The 23587-nt window shown below is 37.2% G+C and overlaps 1 protein-coding gene across 3 annotated transcripts in view; it reads left to right on the top strand.

Annotated features, from left to right (window-relative positions):
* The first annotated feature begins 1162 nt into the window (after positions 1–1162).
* The window catches only part of LOC126853753 (myosin-I heavy chain), a 31215-nt gene continuing 8790 nt past the window's right edge, over positions 1163–23587 (top strand). The window contains exons 1-9 of one of the 3 annotated variants that reach the window (XM_050599797.1): positions 1163–1291; positions 8337–8443; positions 13260–13322; positions 19744–19996; positions 21079–21413; positions 21487–21969; positions 22050–22953; positions 23099–23351; positions 23499–23534. In XM_050599797.1, coding sequence (XP_050455754.1) covers positions 8366–8443; positions 13260–13322; positions 19744–19996; positions 21079–21413; positions 21487–21969; positions 22050–22953; positions 23099–23351; positions 23499–23534 — 2405 coding nt within the window. In that variant the 5' untranslated portion in view covers positions 1163–1291; positions 8337–8365. Of the gene's footprint in view, positions 1292–2367; positions 2954–8336; positions 8444–13259; positions 13323–19743; positions 19997–21078; positions 21414–21486; positions 21970–22049; positions 22954–23098; positions 23352–23498; positions 23535–23587 lie in introns of those variants that run through there. The other 2 variants (XM_050599795.1, XM_050599796.1) reach the window with 2 other exon arrangements.

Raw genomic sequence — 23587 nt, 5'->3', positions numbered from 1 at the left:
AAATTAATGTCTCTCTTTTTAACCTTAGAAAAAAAAAAGATCGAAAGAGTGACATATACATCATCATATACCAAAAACAATATCATATACAGAAAAATACAGAATAACATGCAAAAATATAGACACACGACATTACAAATTTGATAAAATGTAAATAAGATAAATAAAAAAGAAAAAATATCAGTAACGTTTAACTCTATATCGTTAGCAAAGCAATATAAAATTACCTTAAATATAAATGCGAGTATATTATTTCAATAAATTTAAATCAATATTGATATCGATATGTATCTGACGATATCATTGACGGATGTAACTCGGTGCAAAAGAGGACATCGAGGAGGATAAGGGCGGAGAAGTGGAACATGATGTGGACCAGGGCTCTTCTCTCAAACAGGTTTACGCTTCCTTCGCGCAGTGACGTCATCATAGCGGCCGTTTGCGCTCGCGCGAACGGAAAAGGCCGCGCCGCGCCACCCACGCCGGCTACGAGGAACGAGGTAGGAGGGAAAGGAGGCGGGAAGCGGGAATCGTGATCGCTAAACCAAATCGCTTTGCGGTTTCTCGACGCGTAACGGCGGTCGCAACGAGAATTCGCGTCGTCTTGTTGTCCAGCTGATGGTGATCGCGCATCTATCCAGGACATCACCTGTTCGCCAACTAGCGTGCTAAAAAATGTATAATGTAGGCGGCGAAGTACCAAAACGGGGCGAGAAACGGATGCTCGTTGTCGGACTCGCGTCGTGTGTCATGGGTCGACAAACCTTTTGATATCCGGATGACACGCTTTTGCGTGCCTCTCGGAGATCCAGCTCGCGTTACCTCTTGCGACAGGTGTGCTGATTTTGAATCCTGAAGAAATTTTTAAGAAGAATACAATTTTTCCACAGCGCCATCGTTAGACATAATTAAAGCGTTAATAAATCGTTTCGCGAAGAAGGGACGATAACGGGGAAAATAACAAACTAGATATGCGTGTCTACTAACAATTTGAAAAATGTATTCTAACGCGTGATTGGTTCAACCTTGCATGCGTGCGCATTTTTATTTCGATTTCTGAATACGGACCAATCAGGCCGCTTTTCCGCGCGAATTCTAAATACGGCAAAGTGTGCGCGTATGAACGGGAGATTAATGAAAAAATCCGAGCACGCGTCGATGCCTTCTTCCTTTATATAACGCGCATAACGGCGTACTTCACGCTTCCGCGAAGTCATTTCTTCTTTCTTTGTAATTTATCGCGCGTAACAAGAGATGCAATGACAAGGCGGAATTTTTTTAAAAGAGGAGAGTAAGTACCGACTTTATAAACTTGCTTAACGGTTCAAACCGTAACAATTATGGATCTATAAAAAGTTGATTATTTCAAACTAATTATTATGAAATTTAAACCGCTTCTTCGTTTTTTTTTAGGTATGTATATAAAATATCGTTTTATGAAAGAATAAAAAAAACATAATATATAAATGATAATAATATAATAAGATTCTTAAAAAAATTTAACTTTGGTAAGGAATTAAAATTAATTATGAGAATGTATTACAATATTTTTATTAAATAAATTTAAATATGCTATCGCGTTATTGTCTTAGACAAGGAGACAAATGATAGATTGCGAGAACCTTGAAAAGCCGAGCAGTTACACGATACGTGTTTGCGCATAGTGATTATTCATAACCGATCGAATTGACGTAATCGCATTTGCGTCGTGGATCCATTTATAAGCATAGCACACTTCCGGAAAACTAAATACGGCGTTGGGAAGATGAACCAATCCTGTCATTGACCGTGTAATGTCGCGCCGTTTAATTAATGTGGACACGCGCGGCAAAAAAATCTACACGAATCTCGAGAAAGCATGTCCGATTAACAAAAACGCGTAAAAGTTTAATAGTTCCAGATGTAATTTCGTAAAAATTTAGAAAGTTTATTTATCGGATTAGACACGCGATGCTATATCTTTTAAATTATACAATAATTCTGGTGCGACTTGACCAAGAAATCTCATTTTTAGAGAGAAATTTAAAGATAAGTTTTCTACGTGTAAAATTTTATTAAACAATGTTGTGTGTATATATATATATATATTTTTATTTAATTTTTTAAATTTAAGTTCTATATATTATTTTTTAAGGAAAAATAAAAGAAATAGACCTCCAAGTCAACCACTTGCTGCCATCTTTTAGATAGCTTCGTTACTCCATCTTCAAAGAACTTTTTTCGGCGTACAATTTCTTTATCGACCAAAACGTCCGTCGTTCGAATTTGCACAGATGGCGGTACTTGCGCGCACCACTCGCAATCTGCCTTCGAAAAGGGGCGATTCGGAACAGTTTGTTCACCGAAACGGTCGACGAAAGGTGGAAGGGGAATAGAAGGGGAGAACACGGATGGCGAGGGATTCGCGCGGCAGAATCATCGCGTTAGTCGGGTGGCAACTGTGCGGGCATGTGGATCGCTCGTCTAGTCCGGTGAACGCGTGCGCGGGTGGTTTGTGTTGGTGTTGGTAGTGGCGGTGCTAATAGCTGGTATAATAGTGGTGGCGGTGCACCGAGAAAGGTGGTACGTTCCTTCTCGCCACTCGCCCCTTCAATCGCCAAGCTACGGGACGGAGGCAGTGACGGACGCGAACATGTGATTCTGACAGGAAAAGAAAGAAAGAGAGACAGTACTTCGCGATAGCTTCTTTTCGGTGACGTTTCCGTTACTGTGTATATACGCGAACGCGGTGGTGAGTTCGCCTCGCTCGCGTCGCTCCGGACACGCCGGGATACGCCGTGGAGTCGTCGCTCCCTTCCTCACCCCCCCCTCCTCCCTCTCGCTCGCTCGCTCGCTCGCGCGCGTCGAGGGGTTGTTACCGTCGTGCCGAAGAGAGTATAATGTTCTGAAATTCGTGACGGCGAGAGAGCCCACGCGCGCATCATCATGGTCGCTAAGCACTTCGCTTCGCAGGGTGAGTCTTTCTCTTTTGTGCGCCAGTTCTTCTCTTTTCTTTTCTCCTCGAATTTTTTCATCCAGCGTATACATCTATCGCCCCCGCCCCGAAATTATCGCGTATAATTCCCCCTCCCCTCACTTTCTCCTTGTTGAAACCCGATGCGGGAGCGGGTAGATAGCTGTTGGGTGGTGCACGGCTCGATCATAATAATATATTCGCGGCGTTGCGTGTACTTTCTACACTTTCCTACCCCTTTCTCGTATGTCTTTCTTCCCTCTCGCTTGAAATAATGTATAATTTAAATCATAAGAAATGTATCGGTGATGCTTTAAAATGGAAAATAATTTCAATGAATTTCGTACGAAACATACCGTTTCTTTCTTATCAAAAAATATCTCAATTGTTGCGAACGAGATTTGATATAAAAACTCGGCAATATTTATAAATTATAATTACCGATCTATAATTGCTAACTTGTAATAAATAATTATTTTTTCGAGCTTGGAGAATAAAATGTGTATGAGCTATTATACACGTTATTTTGGAAAAGCGTTTGAGATTAACTTGAGATCGTAAAAGTCTAAGGGAACTAATTATGATGCAGAATCGATTCGATTCGCTTTGTGTCGTGCGTCGCGACTCGCAACGATCATCGACACTTCTCTCTCGAGTTCCGTCTCCTCCCTCTCGTTCGTTTTCGGCATACTGATCGAATGGGCGTACGTCTCTTACCGCGACCGTCCATCTCGCCACAAGTGTTTTTCCAATGTTCATCGGACTCGAGGAAGAAATACGCGCTCCGAGAATTTATAGCCACGCCATATAATCCAGAATCGCGAAGTAAAAAGCGCCATTCATTATTTTAGTTTCATAACTAACCAGAAAAAAAAACTCGCCTGTTTTCGCACGAGAGGAATGTCTCTCCTCGCATAAAACCTTCCTTTCCGTAATTACATTACTGTGACCGCAGAGATATTTTACTTGCCTTTAAAGTGTATAAAATTAAATTGCCTCTTACTCTTCGGATATCGAATAGCAATATAGCAACATGAAGCACTTAAATAAATATTAATATTTAAGAAAAATCAAGCCTTCATTGCAAATGAAACAAATGGCGCTTTTTCTCCCTTTTTTTTTTTTAATTTATATATCCGTTAACGCGCGAGGAATCAGCTCGAGGGATGATTCGCGATTGAAAACGAGGATACGATAGCGGCAGATAGCGGCGACATATGAGCTTCGTCTGGCAGCTGATTGACTGCGCGATGTCAAGTTCGCGGGGCGACTTTCGCCGCTTCGATGCCCAATCGATTCGCGCAATCCTATTCTCTCGCGTGTCCCGCGGTTTCCGCTCTGGCACGCTCGTAAGTACACGCGGTAATTAGACACAAAAGTCAAGGGAACGTAACAGCGGTGGGAAAAAAACTTCACCGTAACTCACGCGGGGATTCGCAAGATCAACGACCAGCGGAACATTCCGTATCGCGTTAGCGCGATGCTTGGCGTATTGTTACGTTAAAAAAAAACGCGTAATTATATGATAATTGCAACAATTTGACGTGTAATATATGCAGTCGCGTTATTATATATCTTATATTAATTAATTATATTCATTAATACTGAAAACGATATCGCGGTAAGAAATAATAAACTTTATTCCACGATGACGTGTTTAAATTAAATTAAATTATGGTAAATATCAATTTTGTTTAGAATATGAAGGGAATCATGATAAGCTCTATGTCGGGGACGTAAAAACGCGAAAGGATTCTTGTCGGCACGCTAGCTCGAGTATACACACAGTCGGCATTCACGACACCCTTATCGAACATATCACGGTTATTGATAAAGTTGCTTGCAATGTATATCTTAAAAGATATACATATTGTATATATATATATATATATATATATATATATATATATATATGTAAATATATTCTCGGTATAGATCTTTCGTCGCGAATACAAGGCAGCTAGTCACTCAGTAAAAGGCGCCGCATCGACATGTGTGAAACGCATGAGATATGACATCAGTCTGACATAACATAACTTACACTGCGTTTTTACCCTCTCATTGTCAGTGATGCCGTATGATATTAAGATATAAATGTTATATAAATTTAATTACATAAATCGTCATTATTTATTAATCGGCATAATTATTATTACATGTTATACTTTTTGTACATTTAGCCATGTATTATAGTAAAAAATAAATTAAAATATTATAGTAATATTATAATAAAAAATAAATGAAAATTTTAATAAATATTATTGTATTATAATTATATTAATTATGCTACGCGCGCGCAATCTCTCAAGAAATTTTTTTATTTCATACAAATATAGGTAGCATACATACTATAAGTAATAATTAATTAATATACGCACATGTGATTTGATTGATTTATCTCGTTTTTGGCGGAATGTGACTCGTTCGACATTTTTCGGACTGATAACGAAATATTCACGAGAAATGTCACTGATTCGCAATCGTTAATATTATCTCTCAGCGTAGTCGGTTTTCCAGGAAATTGTATTCGACGAAAGAAACTTTCCCCGGGAGAGATGTACTCGCGTATCGTCAGAATCTCGTTTTCTAGGGCCAAATGAGTCATCGGTGACATTCTAGAGAGCAGGTTTCCCCGGTATTCCGGTATGCTCGTCAAGTGAATCATCGCGTGCTGCGTGTAATATCGAAAAAATAGTCACGCGGAACTAGTTTTATCATCATCTGGAAATTAAGATATATCGACGCTTTCATTTAATTATCTTCGACGAATTTCTAGAACATTAATAGGAATTCAAAGAACGCGATTGAGTGGCCTAAGAATGCAGAATTATTCAAATTAATCAGCAAACCAAGTGATATTTTTATAAATTAATCTGAATTTATCTGATGAATATTTGATGAATTTAATTGAAAAAAGAGCTGAATATAAACGACTTCTAATATATGTTATGTATATTGTGTTTGACTGAATGTTTTATCGCCTCGAGATATGACGAATGCACGCATAACCATTTCTTCCTTTCCGTCACGCGAATCCAAGGGACGCGTGTCCTCTGGCCCGGTTAAGTTCCCGTGAGAATTATATGCTCCTATACAACTACTATCGTAGCTATTATATTACATAAATACGATGGCAATTACGCTTGTGCCATGTGGTGTTACCCATGCCAGTTGTGCATTTTAATTTCCTTTCTCGGTTAGCAATCGTTCGTGATTGCGCTTTGTTCTGTGCGATGTTTCCTTGCCATACATACATATATTCCAATCTTATACGCGCGATTTATGTTTCTTCGCGTTGCGATAATTTTACGAGGAGCTATTTCGAATAAACAATGACGATGAAAAGATTTATCTAATAATAAAGGTTGACAGTTGAGAAAATTATTTGTGTCTCGCGTCAAGTTCAACTAATGGGAATGATATACGAAATATTTTAAATTGAATTTTTTCTTAGATTATTACATTCATTAGAATAGTACATAAAGTTAATTTTCATGTAGAAACATTTAAATAGATATCTTTCAATGATGTTTGGGAAACAGATCCGTTTGATAAAAAAAAAGTATAACGCGTCGTTTTATGTCGGGCTAGAAATAGACTATAAAAAGGAATATAAAAACGTAAAGACAGAAAGTGATATTATAATAAAGAGTGTAATTACTACGAAAGGAATAATATTGATATATACACATATTTTTTTATTAACTTTAACGTAATTAATTTTTCTATTTACAACTTTTTTAATAGAATTAAATTTTAATTTAATTATCCTTTTTATTTTTTATTTTTTTAATTTAATTAATTTTTTAGAAACCCAATCTATAATAATATTTAAATAAAATAGCGCAATAAATGAGATTCTTTTAAATATGTATACCGAGTACATCTGATACATTTGATTTTCTAAATACAATTTGTTACATTTTTTATACGTTTAATTTTATACTAATTAAATAATGTAATCTTTTTCTGTTTCTTTCATTCTCCAATATTAAATCCAGCTGATAAATTTCCGAATCATTACTATTCAATTTGATGCCGTCACTACCAAACTATGTCACGTTAATTGTGCATGATTTTAGTCATAGATTAAGAGAGAGATAACGGAGCCGATTTTTATTTCGTGATTTCCTGAACAAAATCGCACGATAAAGCGCCGGAAAAAGCGCAGCTGCATTGAAAAAACTAGCTGATTTACATTTTGGAAGGGTTTCGAATCATTAATCGCGAAATTTGCCAATCCGTTAGCCGCGGGTCCATAGCAAATTCTCGTTAATCACGACCTTGAAATTCACGCTGCGGCAGCTGAACAGTGCAGGTGCGATCGCAGGTGCGTCTATCGAGATGCACCTTGCGGATCGAGAAACTCGCCGCTGGCACGTGGACTATCGTTGAGATAAGGCGAGAACCACATGATTGATTTTCTTCAAGGCGTTTCTCGTCTCACCATCATTGCCGGAAATTGATTTCGAAGCACCGAAAGAGCGTTATCTGACGGGATAATGATCGACAATAAAATTATTATTTTGCAAATTATAATTATTTCATAATTCATGACATTTATGATTTTACGGATATTTATTGAAAACAAAATCTATAATATCGTAAATTGTTCACCGACTTTAACGCAAAAATTATTATTATTTAGGCGTAATTTATTTTTAAATATCTAAAATTAACGTACAAGTGAATTTGAGTTTTATAAATAAATTAACATAAGCACAATTATATATATATATATATATATATATATATATATATATATATATATATATATATATATATGAGAGAGAGAATTTCAGGATATTAAAGAGTAGGCGAAATTATCTAACTGTTCGTTCTCAAAGTGACATAATTGTCACTCGCAATTGCCAGACAACAGGTGGTCAAACACGGCTCCCTTTGATGTGTAAGAGAGAGTTCACCCTAGAAATGTAATCTAGATAAAGTCCAGTATTAGTCAGAAGTGTCATGCAATCGGTAAAGATATGATACTTCCGTTAATTACTTAGTTAATTAAATAGTTTCAAATTTATGATTATGTTAATTATAATCTTTCGTTCATTTTCAATATATATTAAATCTGAATTTAAAAAAAAATATATCAACCTAGATATTAAAAAATTATATGATTTTGGAGAATGGCAACAAATTAACGAATCTGAACAAAAATATTGTATATACACGCATGAGTATATTTGTTACATATATAAGATATAAGCGCTTAAATATATGCATAGTGTATAAGCATTAGAAAAGAACTTTTTAATATCTTATTTTACTAATTAATTTTATATTAATTATTTGAATTTTTCTTTATCAATGATACTTACAATTCTCTTTCTTACAATTTATCTCTAACATCTTTTTTTTTATTTTTCAGGCTCAAGCCCCGAATGCGGTGTGCCAGATATGACAGTTATCAGCGACATCGACGAGACTGGTATTAATCGGAATCTTCAAGTTCGGTATAGCAGAGACCAGATATACGTATCCTTTCTTTTCTTATCAATGACAAGCTTGATAATTTTTAAACTTATTTAGTAATAATTTTTATTTAGCAGATATCACAAAATTAAAATATTATTAAAAAGCTATTATAATGGGAATTATAATCATTTTATCTCAATGTTATAATTAATCTGATATTGTTTCTAAAGTTTAGAAATTGAACGCATTTCGCTCTAAATACAATGAGGGAGTATAAATTTCAAATATGTCTTTGAGGTAAAATATATGATAGTGACATAATATCTGCGCGATTCCGTTTGCTTATCTCTTCTGGGCGGATAGACAGAAGGATAGTCAGGTGAGTGAGAAAAAACTGACTGAGCTTGTCCTGAAAAGGAGATCGGTGAAGGGGAGAAAAAATGAATCGCTCGAGAAAGACAGCAAGAGTGGACGCGTATGAATATTGCGAGGGTGGGCAGGATCGTTCCTGGGTTGCCGCGTTGCTATGACAACCCCAGTCAGCTGGCGAACCACCCCGGGGCCAGACCCATTCATCTTTCGTCGGCTTGGATTTGCCAACGACCCAACGACCGACACTGCAACGACCCACTATCAACCCCCTTTGTCCCCCCATGATCTCCCCCAAAATCGCCAAGTGCGCAAATATGCAGATAAATCGCGAGGCCTTCTTCATTTATCGATATATCGAAATTAACGGCAGTCGACATTTCGAATAAAGTAATTATCGAATCTCGGAGTAAAGTACATTATACCATATTGAGAATTTAAATAAGAGGAATGAAATATACGATAAAGACAATGATTTAGGTCGCCGACAATTTATTCGTTAGTGGTCACTTTTTCGTATACGCGACGACATCCGTTCGGATAAATGGCGTGTGGGATGATGTGCTTAGACTAATCTTTTGTTGCATGTCACATTGTAACGACGAAGTTGATAGATAAATATCTATGATATTGCTGGAAAGGCAGTACATAATTTTTTTAACGAAATAATAATGCCGTTGAAATATTTCTTTGTTGTATATTATCAAGTTGCATTAAAGTTGTTGTTTTATAGTAATAATAAGTAGCGTTCATTATTTACACAAACGCGAGAGCGAATATGTAAGTGGGTCGCGATATATTGCAATAAATTCGTTCGGATACAATATACATTTTCTAGAAAACAGATAAACATTTTTTTTCTAGAAACGATTTTTCTAATCAGTTCGCAAAACAGTCGTATAATGTTAGAGGAAATATTTTGCAAATATAATTATTTACATGTAATTATATATATTTTATATTTATGTAGATAAATTATTTAAAACATTTGACAAAATAATTCATAATTTTACTAAAATTTTTTCGTCAAATTCTTTTCAATTAAAAAGTGCTGCATCCAATGAAAAGACAAGGAAAAAAAAAAGGAACAGGATTTGTTTCTCACAAGTTGAGCTCTTTGCCTGGTCAGCACTAACACACGTGGTTTTTTTTTGCCGCCTGATGTAATCGAAAAATTAAACGGCTCGTAAAACGGCCGGTTCGCATCTCTCGGCCCTTTCGAATCTCCGTCGTCGACCACTTCTTGTCGCCGTCATGGCTGCGAATGAGATTCGCAGCTGGTAAGGACAGCTCTTGCTGTCGGCCAAGTCGAGAACGCCTCTTGCACGTTGTATGTAGAAGATATGGGTTGGCGAATAAAAATCGCGCGAGTTTGCAGCGGTTTGCTATTGTATATACATCTTTTGTTTACTTTTTGTTATTCCTAATCTATTTTAAAATGTAAACATTAAAAAAGAATTTCGAGATACATTTACATGTGAAAATTTCTATCTTGATCCAGGAAAGGGGGATGTATGAAATTTAATATTTATATTATTCGTTATATGTTATAATAATTGTCATTTGAGGAAACGAGGGACGAACAATGAGTTTTCAATCTATTAAACTTATTCAAAATCGTATCGTCACGATAGTATTGGGGATCTCGGTAACCCAGCATTGCAAAAGTAGGTCGTTCGGATAAGGGGTTAAGGAACGAGACCGAAGTCATCCGTCGCGCGTGATATATAAGCGCTTTCTCTTACCGTCTGACTTTACCAGCCTCTATCACCCCTTTTCAGAGCAAGTGGCCTAATTTATTCGCATCGATGAATTTTCTCGCCCGACCCTCCCAGACGTTCACCCTTTCGCTCCTCATCGTGTGTCACTTTTTTTTTTTTACTCTCTCGCGCCCGATAATAGAGAGATCGCTTCCCTCCGTTTCTCTCGCATCCACCTCCGCCTCCACGACGAGTGCAATTCAAGCTGGCTAAGAGCGCTCTGCCAGCGAGAGAGGTTAATGAGAGCAGACTACCCTTGCACGCGCGAGTATTTGTGTCTGCATGAACACGGGTATAAGCCGAATATATGTGGAAAAACACGCGTAAAGGAACGAATGACATTCGGTCTATCGACGAAACTCCACTCGAGCCACTTCCCGATCTTGCATGCTCGACTAAATTAAAATGTAATCGTGATTCTGTATAATCGTGTTCGTTGAACCGGACAACCGCTGTTATTGTCGTTTAATTGTTGCGCGAAAGATTACCTCTGAATTTAGAATGACTGTCAAAAGGACTGTTAAATTATTTAATTAAAAAAAAAATTAGTAAACTTTTTATTATATCTTTTCTCTCTCCTTCTGTCTCTTTCTCTCTTATCTTCACTTTTTATTTCTTTATACTTTATAATCGAAATATGCTGGCAAAAATAATACATAAATTTAAAAATATATAATTGCTTTTGTTATATTTTAATCCGAACATTTATATTTCATCATAAATTGAGAATATGTTTTATCTCAAGTTATATTGATTCTAAACCTTGGACATAAAAATAATGAATATAATATAATCAATGAAGGATAACTGAGTTATAATATCGTATTTTTTACGAAGCGTTCAAGAAATCGAAAGCAAAAGATGTCTTTTTACTTGGTATTAGAGCGATCATCCAGTCGAGTGTTGCTTTCTCTCTCTCTCTCTCTCTCTCTCTCTTTCTCTTCCTTCTGTTTATCAGCAGCAAAATTTCGATCTAAAATCTCGTTAAAGTACGGTCGAAGCTAAATACAACGATCCGATGTAATTTTGAGGTGTATCAGCAATCTCGCGAAGGAAATTGAAAGTTTCGATCTACCGAAATCTTTCCTGCAGAAATTGTCGCAGCGCGCAAAAGGAGACCCATTTTTCGCTCTTTTTGCCTATTTCTCGAATAGATTCGTCGGCAGATCGACAAACTGTTTGTAATTAAGCTTGAGGTTTTAGTGTGCCGGGAACGTAAATCAAGAAGGCTACCGATAGGCAACACGAGACGTGTCCGCGAAGTTAATTAAATTGTTGGACCCTCTCTCGTTGGTAATAACGGGGGTTCTGTAAAGTCTTGAACTAGGCTCTAACTGAGAACCCCGCAACCACTTACGGGTCACTGGGTTCTATATGCGACGATACATTGATGTCATGTGCATTTTTACTCACCTGCTTCGAGATGAAAAATAAACTTCAGCATAAAATATAAGCATATCGCGATATCTCACAAAAGCTTATTTTAATATAAAGAAGAAAAAAAAATGTTTATATTTTTTGCTATTATGTTTTTATTAACTTTTTATATGTAAAGTTGCATAAGTAAAGATGTTATAACATCTAACTTTTTCGAAAATCGCATACAATTTTTTTAAGGTTTTTTTACATTTTTATTTTATCATGCAATTTTAACATATCTTGTTTCTAAGAGTTTTGTATTTTTTAAATACGAATTTATTATTTATTTGATTTATATTTTAATGAACTGGATATTTTTTTTTTAATATTAATTTATGCGAAAGAGGGTTCAACGGTTAATTTATTATTGGCCAAACGAATTTTGAACCTTCGGGCGTAGATCATCACCCTTCGCTCGTCTCGAATATTACAGAAGGGTGTACGGTTATAGGTGTATTCTTTCTCCCTTCTTCTTTCTGCTACGGTGTAACATCCAGCATGAGTCATCCCCCCTATGGCTAACCCTCGGATGTGACGTCATTATAGAACCTTCTCCCCCGTGTGTCGGTGGAAACTGTCATCCTCAAATTATTATGCAATAGGATAGAGCGATGTTCTTCTCTCTCTCTTTCTCTTTAGAGGATTTCTGTAATAATATTTTAGCGATTATACGAGAACGCACGATGCAATTTTGAACTCGTCTTATAATTCATTATTATCGATATTCCCTCCAAATTTAAAGCAAATCATATTTTCATGGAATTTTAATTTAGTTTTTATCAATCGAATTATTTGTGAGACTAACAATAAAGAAATTAGAGATAAAATAAAATTTTTATTATTTATTTTTATCGACGTTTTATTGTTAAAATGAAACTTATTAAAATATTCATTAATAGAGAGGGTAATTTTCCAGTTTTTTTTTTTTATAGGGCAAGCAATAAAAATAAATTAGCACACCTTTTGTTCATGCTTAATAAAACAAAGTTATTTAGGGAGAGCGAGCGATCGCAATTAAGGTATGATAAAAAAATCATGTTTTTATATGGTTCGAGTTCTCTGGAACAGCTTTTGTCATCTACTTTGTATGCATCAATCGGGGATTTTCATTGAAAGTGTGTCACGTGTATTGTGATGAAAGGGCAGCATGTCATGAACACGGAAAAATGTCAACGGCAATTTTTAGTTCGATAACGCCCACTCTCTATGCTAATATTGATATAATAGTTTTAATATTTAATGGAGGCGCTGGCAAAATATGAATACATATTTAATGATGTTATTTGAGCAATGATATTCCTTAGCACAGACATTACTACTTTACACAGACATACACGGGATCTATTCTGGTGGCCGTGAACCCTTACAAGGAGGTGGACTACTACACAAATGTGAGTAATTAATTTGATTACGTATAATAAATAAATCGAGCGCTGGAAATCAGATATAACTCACGAAGCGTGAATTTTGATAAGAGAGATTTAACAAATTTTATAGTTTATGTTTATATCTCTATCATGTTCAATTTTTTTCTCTTCTAGATCGTCCTATATTACACACGAAAACAATATAAAATCAATAAAATATTATTAAGAATAAAAAAAATCCACAATGTTTATAATAGAATATGAAAATAAAATATTTGTTATTATTATTAGAATATCATATTATGCGAAATGTTGCTCGATGTCGACATAGATATGTTAGCGATATGCTGCTTGCATTTAATTAAATTATTTATTCATGTCGCGACCTTATTGATTCGAATACACTAGCATATATTTGGGGATTTGGGAAAGAAAGAATACGTATAGAACACAATACAATGATACATGTTATTGATGCGATCGATAAGCTGAGCTCGATAGATTGTTCGTGCGTACGGCGTGCCGCGTGCTTCCTGCGGCTAACAAAAACCGGAAGTACCGATGAAGAATAGTAAATATCAGTCGACAATGCGTGAGGCCGCCGCTGATGGAAGTTGAAAAAGAGCTGTAGGCGCTGCACGCGTCAATCTTCTAAGGGAGATAAACCGACATCATTCCTGCCGTCACGTTGAAAGATTAAAACTGCTGTCTCCAATATTTCGCTCTCCGACGCACTTTTCGCATACAACTGATCTTATCGATGCACTGCGGAAACGAGAAGCAGTTGTTTAGCGAAATCTCCAGCATTTCTTGTAATGCTGGAGAACGTTAATATAGCATTTTAACTTTGCTACACATTTTTTACAAAGCTCTCATATTTTTTCGCTAAATATTTTATATCAAACGGATATTATATGATTCGCTCGAGTTGCTTGTTAATAGAATTAGTGCAAATTAAAAATAGAAAATTAAATATTTTAAATATCTTGGAAAATTAAATATTATATACTTTTTATATACTTATCGGAAAACTATAAAAAAGTGAAGACGTAAGATTAATTTATAATTAATTTTATCGAGAGCAAACACATTATGAAAAAAAATTCAGAGTTGAAAAATTTAAAACTATATGTTCAAATATACATTTTTACATTATACGTGCTTTTCAGATCTTGCCATCTATCAAAATTATTGTACTCGTGACACAAACGAATTTTTCCATGAACAACTTTGCAAACTTGTAAAGCGTACCGCGGCAGGATACTTTTATCATATTGGTTTAAAAACAGGAAACGGAAACGGCGACGTGCTTATGCCGAGATAACTCGCGAAAACGACGAGAACGACTGGTCTTGGACAGCGGTTTTTCTAGGTCACGTTGATGAAATTAAACCCGTGCGATAGCACGCTCGACTCGCTTCTCCTCGTGGCGATAATGATAATGTTAACAATTAGTTCAATTGAAGCGCTCATTTACGCGGAATTGATTCGTTGGCGCGGAATAGCATCGCGACTTCAATCGCGATCCGAGGTGAAGCAAAGCTCAGAGGGAGTTCGGAGTTTATCGACGATAACTTCCCCTCGTTTATCCGGCGGAACGTTAAGCGCACGCTTTCGATAACCGAGCAATGCACCTTCCTTCCATCCTCTTCCATCTTCCCCCGGTGCATCTATTTTCGGGTGCACGTGGTGCTGCAGCTTCGCTCCCTCGTGTAGACTCATCGTCGATAGTTATGTCTCGGAACGCTTGCTCCGATCAGAGACGAATTATTTCTGGGAAACTGATGGCAGATACTTTGACTGATAAAACTCGAAACGAAGGAAGGAAAATGTTTTTTCCGCGAGAGACAAATTTCGCGGAAAAGACATCGTTAAACTAAATTAAACGATAAATAAATCAAAGCTAAAATTTAAATTGAATGTTTGAATAAGCTTGAAATATAATAAGGAAAATAAAGAAAAGCTAAAAATGCTACCAGTCTCTGTAAAAAAGCGTTTATTATTATTATTTTATATATTGTTATTATTATTATTGTTAATTATTATATTATATTTGCACACTAGGTATTTGAGTAGAAGACGTTGACCGTAATATATTTTTAATAATTTTAAAATTATTTTTCTTGTATGAAAAGAGGAAAGATTCTTTTTATTGCAATAATTCACCATGTGAAAAGTTTTATATTAAACTAACAAATGACAGGCCACTCTCTCGATTTTTTATCAAGAAAATTTTTAAATATTATTCCGCAGTGCAATCGCGTGCGTTTGCGAAAAGCGCCGAGCGGCGATGCATGTGAGGGCAAATTGGATTGGACGGTGGGAACTGCCAGAGTGCGGCGATAAAATTTACTTTTGTCTCGCATTCGGGAACGAGCTCGCTCGAGAGGCTTTATACATTTTATAGCACTTTGCCCGCAATGTATATCCGTTTGGGAGGAGAAAAGAGGGGGCATCCTGTACTCTCTCTTAAACTTAGCTACGGCAGAATTAAAAGAGCGAAAGAAATCAGGTGTTTTATTTTTTCTCTCATTACATTTTCACGCTCTTGCGGTATTTTTCATATTTTTTGTATTTTATAAATTTTACTTTGAAATTTGAAACGCCGATAATTGACATACGACTCTAGGACGTAGACGCAAGGAAAGATTTGAAAAAGAAAGAAATCGATTATCCCTCATGCAGATTTATATTACACGGCTTGTTATTCTCGCACGCTCGTGGAAATTTGCATGCTACGGTATCACGCGTGATTGCGAAGGTCAACGACGAGGGTACCGCCAACCGAGGACCCCTGCCGGGGCTCGAAGGAAAAGGGTGGCACGCCGTAGTGGTGCACGCCCGGAGTTATTGATCGCGCCGAAGGACGCGGATCGGATTCGGCACTCACCATGGTCGCCTCGGAGTCGCTAGTTTCACACATTTCTCCCCAAGGTACCCTTACGCTAGATCTTTACGCCATTGAGATCACTATGATCTAGGCGCGAATCATGATCTGAGAAGATTCGATGCTATTTTTGATGACACGATTAAATAAGGAAAACCTCACGTATTTGCGTCACCAAAATTCAATCTTTTAAAACCTAGCCCTTTCGTGTCAAAAATGGATTTTCCAATTTTTTAATTACACGCGAAATTACTTGCAAAATTACACTAGAATTACCGATAGAGACAAAAGAGAAATGCGTTACAATTATACAGCGGAAGGATCAAAATTGTTTTATATATATATATATATATATATATTAATCGCAGTGAAATAACCAAAATAAATTAATATATATGGCATTATTAATTGAAGAATAAAAAATGCACGATGTTTTAATTGATTTTCTATTTTGTAAGATAAATGAGAATCGTATACAAAGATAAAGATTATAATAAAATGCTTTTTTAAACACAAAACAAAATACACTGTTATCTTATTAAATAATATTCTTTGTAAAGTAAAAGTTTTAAAGGGTAACGATCGATTCGATTATCACCTGCAAAAACAAATATTTTTTATTTAGTCTATCGCTACCGATTTTCACTTTTTAGTTAAGGATAATTAAATTTGATAAAATTATTCTTTTTCTCTTATAGGTATTGTTATGTTTTATCGGCATGTATGTATATAGCGACTTTGGATCTATAAGTAAGCAAATATACTCTGATCGTTGTCGAGGTAAATGATTGCTATTTCTAGCCGCAATCAAAATTGCACAAATATTTACCGATATTAATGGACGGGAAGTACAAAGGACTCGTGTAGAGCTTTCATTCAATCGTATCGGATCACGATGATTACACAGTTATAATATTTACGATTACACGAACAATTATTAATACAAATTATACGGATAAAATTTTATTTTACAAATCAACATTTATATTTATCTGCCTTTTATTAAAATCGAAAATTATTTCAATTTTTGCAAAATGTAAATTAAATCGCGTGAATTAGTAGTAATATAACGCGTGAAAAAATCGGCAACTCTTTTTAGGATCAAATAGACGATTAAACGTTATTTAATTCAATTTAGATCAATCGATTGAACCTCACATTGGATAGTTTAATGAATAGTCAACACTCGTAATAATCAAAGAGGCTGACGTACCGAAAGTGGGTCGACGTGTTTCATTTCCAGACTCGATTTCAAAGTACCTATCGCGAACCCTCCTTTGTAAAGGGAAACAGCAAACAGGATTTGTCGACCCTACTAAGATAAACAGAATCGTTATCGACCATAATCGATCGATCGAGATATTTCGGCGCTGGTTATTATGTTTGCCCTTGCGTTCGTTTCGTTCGTCGAAAAGAGAAAATCTTACACAAGTTTCTATCCGAGTATGTTGACACGCGTTCAAACGATACTGATCGATGGACGTGACCCACTAACGAAATGGAACGAGGAATCGACATCCCTTTTTGCGCCTCCACCTGAGATACCAACGTCAATGACTCTGTGTATAGCCAGAGACTCCAGAAGTTTAAGGCTGAAAAGAACGTTGGTTAAATAACGTCATGCACTCTTAAACGTCAAATGTCAAACATGTTTAAACGATATATTCAGAAACACATCTCTTTTTATATAACTTTAATATTATTTTTATCGACTTGATTTTATCAGTATTTAGCGCAACGATAACATCATATGACACAATATGAAAATTTATTCATGGAAAAATACATTATGAAATTGAACACGCAAATTGTGAAAGATTAATCAATAAAATATAAACTTTAGGAGCAAATTGTATAAAGTTTAGAATTTGCAGCGTTGCAAGATGAAGTAAAGCGTGAAGATACGATGTTATAAACAGTATAACTTTATATGCTATGGCGAATATTTATGCGCGAATGCACACAGTTTACTTCTCTTCCAAGAAGAAGCGCCGAAACTTCCGAAGCTCCGCCACCTGGAACGCGTCCTTTCACGCGTATTTTTATATCTCTGCTTGTTTTCTCAAGGGCTCTCCAGACCGCGTCGCGGCTTATCTCGAGCAGCCTATCTCCACAAATCATACCTCGAGATCATTTCTATTGAAAATAACTCGCTAGCTATATGTATGCCGAGACGTTTCATATCGCTCTGTAATATCAAATTTTTTGCGCAATGCAAAAAATTAATATTCAAAAATTAATTAATATTATTAATATAATAAATATTGACCAATAACATATATAATAAAAAAATAATATTAAAAAAGTAGGAATTATAGCGCCGATCGAAGATGTTTCAATCGGACTAGAGTATACGGAGACTCTACAAGTTTTACAGCTGTCAGAGTGACAGCTCGAGCAAGGAAACGGAGCGTGAACGTAAACGATTTTGCGTCATGACGAAGGAAAATTGCGACATCATTTGCAACGCTATCTCGAAAAACGGTTCATTAATTCCCGTTTCCTTCATTAATTCCGATTTCATCGAGGTTCGCGTCGTCCGCCGATTAATCTTGCCGCCACCGGGGAATGCTTGTTTTGTCGCATCCCCTCGTTATCATACCGTGGCAATTCCAGGCGAGTGCATCTTGTAATAACGAACATTCGCGAGCGCATTCGGCTGGCGTCCGGAAGGGAGGTCCGACGCGAAACTGGGTTGCACTACTACTTCGGTCGCGAGACTAACCGCCGACAGGGCAGAGAGCTCGCACGCGTGTATATACGTCGCGTACCTATATACATACGTCCCGGGGGAGAAGACGAAGGGGGGCCGCGACGGGGGGAACTCGATCGACGATGCATACGCCTATCGAGTGTCGTCGCGATTAATCGGGTTACCGGGCCTGATGGGATACACCCGCCGCCCACATATTTTCTGACCCCTATCGGATTATCGCGGATAATTATCACGAGCTAATCATTCTACACGAAGACTTCAACCTTTCTGTTTGCGCTAACATAAGGACAGAGAAAGATGAAAAAATTCTCTTGTGTTTATATCTCGTGCACTTGACGCTAGAAAATGAGGCTATCTCGTAAATTATATAAAATTAATATTATATGAACAAATATTGTCATCTTTGCAAGAAAGATATTTGTTTAAATATTCCATTTTAATCTTGACGAGCTATTAGGAACACTCTGCATAATTAAATTATATAATTGTTTTATATTTGAAAATTGTAGAGATTATATTTCTGGTTTCTTATTTTATGATTCGATGCTACAAGATTTTGCTGTATTTCAGTGTAAGATGAATTTATATATCGATCTTCTATAGAGTTTCCAACAGTTTTTTAAGCATCATTCGCCGTGCTATAAAAGGTCTATAAAGCTTTCCCCATTTTAGGAGAATAGATCGCCTCCGCTTCTCCCTTTTTTCGCCCAGCGAGAACGCTGTTCGCGAATCGGATGAGGCTTTTAAAACCTCTCATTCTTACGAGGTCGAGACGGAGAAAAGCGACAGCACCTCGTTAACGGCCGGAACTCGTTTCACGAAAAGGGCACGTCTTTTCGCAGGAGTACGTGAATCGATACCACGAGCAGAAAATGGGCGCCTTGGAGCCGCATGTGTTTGCCCTGGCGGAGGCGGCGTACAAGTCTCTGCAGGACACCGAGACCAATCAGTCCTGCGTGATATCGGGCGAGAGCGGGGCTGGCAAGACCGAGACCACCAAGTTCATTCTGCAGTATCTTTGTTCGGTCACTAGCAACGTCGACACGTGGGTGGAGCAGCAGATCCTGGAGGCCAATACCATCCTCGAGGCATTCGGTAACATCCGTTGATAACATCCGCGTAATCGCGTGCGCGCGCGTTTTTTGATATCCAATTTCGCACTACACGAATTTATCGCCATCTCGAAAAACTTTTGCTTCAAAAACCACTGTCTCGAGTCATGTTATTAAAATCTAATACATCAATCTAATTAAATTAATGAAAGTAATGAAAATGAAGCAAACGAGATAGCAATTTCTTGATTATATTACGATGCAACTTGGATTATCGCGATACGGCCATAATAGCGGATCCTTAATTAACCGTATAATATTATCATATTATGATGTTGCAAGTTTGTTAAGAGATTAGTCTTTATACTAAATAGAAAGATATAAGATGCTTATTATATTTACGTAGTCATTGTTTTAGCATTGCATATTATAATTAAACTTAATTATACGTAGAGATGTGGTGTTAAATATTGAATATTTGTAATAAACTATAATATAATAATCATTCTTGATACATTTCTATTAATAGAAATTAATGTCAATTTAGTCGAAAAATCTGTATTGGAAAATTCGTCTAAAAATAATTTGGAACGTTTTATATGTAATGACATATGAAATTGTGAAAATTTTAAAAGAGGAACAAGGCTGAAAATAAGTCTTGTAATTCATTTGCCAAAATAATTTTACGCGATGATAAACGCTTAAACAAGAAAAATCGATGTTTCTTCCGAGTGGAGAGATATGTGGAAATAATAAAGTAGATTATAATCGTGTTCGGAGATAAATAGTCGCGATTCATAGTCCTAGCTACAAGCGTGGCGACAATTCAGGTGTTAAATGCAAAGGGGGACAAAGTGGGTCACGAGACACAAAGGTTTTATGAATAAAACACATCTGTCTAGTGTCGTTCATTCATCTTATGGAATAACGACGTCAGAGTTTTCTTCAAATCCGACTTTTATTTTTGGAATTTATCTTTGTTTTCATCCGAGTTCCATATTTAAACTCTGGAATCTGGAAAATCTAGAAAATCTCTTTGATGAGAATTTCAGATTTTCTGATATTTTAATAGAATTAGAGTGTTTGAGTTGATGTCAACTAAATAAATTTAATTTGTAAAAATAGGTAACGCGAAGACGGTGCGAAACGACAACAGTTCGCGCTTTGGCAAGTTCATGCAAGTGTGCTTTGACAACAAATGGATGATCAAGGGATGCATCATTCAAGATTATCTGCTGGAGCAGAGCCGTATCACTTTTCAAAGCCCGGAGGAGCGCAATTACCACGTATTTTATAAGTTGGTTGAAGCCGGCACGAGAGACAAGGAATTCGCCGAGCAATATAAGCTACGACCGGCCAGTCATTATAAATATCTCAATCAGTCCGGCTGCGCAAAAATTGACGGAATTTCTGACTCTAAGAAACTCGACGCTCTCAGGCTCGCCTTCAATGTGCTTCAGGTATGACTATTGCTCTCATCGAAAGAAATTTACTCCTATTATTATCAAATAATTAATCGCTTCCTCTTTGTAGGTCGCGCCGGAAATGTGCGAAGGTATCTTCCGGGTATTATCGGCCATCTTGTGGCTTGGAAATTTAAGCTTCGAAGATATCGATGGCGAAAGATGCGAGCTGTCGACGGAGGATAGGAACATAGTCGACACGGTAGCACCTTTATTGGGTCTGCAAGTGGAGGATCTCACTAGGGTGGTACTGATACGGCAGATAAATGTTCGTGGTAATATAACAGAGATCCCGCTGAAAGTACAGGAGGCACGAGAGAATAGGCATGCGATGGCGAAGGCGCTTTACTCGCGCACTTTTGCCTGGCTCATCAATCACATCAACAATTGCACGAATCCAGGCCAGGATAGCTCGCGATTTCTCGGGGTGCTCGATATATTCGGCTTCGAGAATTTTGCGTTGAACAGCTTTGAGCAACTCTGCATCAATTATACCAACGAGAAATTACACAAGTTCTTCAATCACTATGTCTTTGCGTTGGAGCAGGAACTTGTAAGTTTATTCTATCCTTGAGTTTTTTGTATTGAAGAACTTTTATTCCCATTGTAAATATTGAATAAATTTGCTTTCAGTATCGCCAAGAGGAGATCCAATATTCCCACATCACATTCACGGACAACACAATGTGCCTGGAATTGATTGAAAAGCCTCCGCGATGTGTTCTCAAATTATTGACCGAGCAGTGCCATATGCCGAAAGGCTCCGATTTGGCCTATCTGACAAACTTGCATGCAGAATTCGAGAATCACCCGTGCTATGTGAAGGGGGATGATCGACGAAAATGGGAAAAGGAATTTGGGGTTAAACACTACGCCGGTTGCGTGACGTACACCGTCGAGGGTTTCGTCGATAAGAATCGAGATGTTCAGCAGGATGTATTTTTCGATTTTATGTCCAGAAGCACCAACGAATTTGTTCAAGAAATCTCCGCCTATCAAGATTTATTGGGATACACCGTTGCGCGCGCAACCGGCAGCGCGGCCACGACAATGTCACGAGGAACGTCGAAAGGCAAGCCAACTCTCTGCGACTCTTTTCGACATCAATTGCAAGCCTTAGTAGACGTATTGCAGGCGACGACACCATGGTACGCGCGTTGTATTAAGCCGAACATGGAGAAGATAGCTAATCACTACGACGAGAAGCTTGTGCTGGACCAGCTCAAGTATCTTGGCATGTTGGACATTATACGCATACGCAAAGAGGGCTTTCCGATACATATGTCGTTTCACGACTTTGTCGCGAGGTATCGTTGCCTAGACAAGGGCCGAGCCTCGCTTTCCTGCGACGAGAAGGAGGCAGCCAGACATTTGATCAGCAAACAAGGTATACCGCAAACTGAGTGGCAGATTGGCCGGACGAAAGTATTTCTGAGAAGCTACGTGCACGAGCCTTTAGAAGACTCTAGAAATCAGATGGTAACGAGAAACGCCATAGTAATACAGAAGATTTGGCGAGGATATGTTAAACGGCGAGGTATATTTTCCTTTCTATACATCCTTAGTTTACTATAATTCTATTATAACCTTTTAATTTTTATTCGAAAATAATTTTTGTAGACTTATTTCATATATGACAAAATTATTATTTGTTATTGTATTATTTTTTTTCTCTCTGACAGAATACAAGCGTATAAGGGAGGCAGCACTCAAGGTGCAACACGCATACCGCGGCTGGAAGTTACGGATAATGTTTATTCGAAAGCGCAGAGCTGCCATAGTGATACAAAGTCATCTACGAGGTGTCTTTGCGAGGGAGGTGGCCGCTGCGCTGCGTGAAATGAGACGAGTCGATGAGGAGATGAGAAAGAGGGAGCGACTAGAGAAAGAACGAAGATTGATGGAGGACAAGAAGGCGTTAGAAGAAAGCCAGAGGTAAGAAAAAACGGGGAGTTTATTCGATTTTTGCAAGCATTAACCGACTTTTACAGTAGTAATAGTAGTCATCGTAAGAAAACCGATGCAATCGATTAATTATGTGGAATCGATTGCATACGTTAATGACTTATGTCCCTTTTATAGCACGCAGTACAATGATATTGTCGGGATGGAATCTGGGTAAGTTCTCAACGGCGGAAGCTCATGTGACGTGCGCATATAAATGGCATGCA

Source organism: Cataglyphis hispanica, chromosome 12 (assembly GCF_021464435.1).
Source record: "Cataglyphis hispanica isolate Lineage 1 chromosome 12, ULB_Chis1_1.0, whole genome shotgun sequence".
Classification (NCBI taxonomy): domain Eukaryota; kingdom Metazoa; phylum Arthropoda; class Insecta; order Hymenoptera; family Formicidae; genus Cataglyphis; species Cataglyphis hispanica.
Note: the sequence above shows the minus strand (reverse complement) of the source record. Positions and strands in the feature narration are given on the sequence as shown.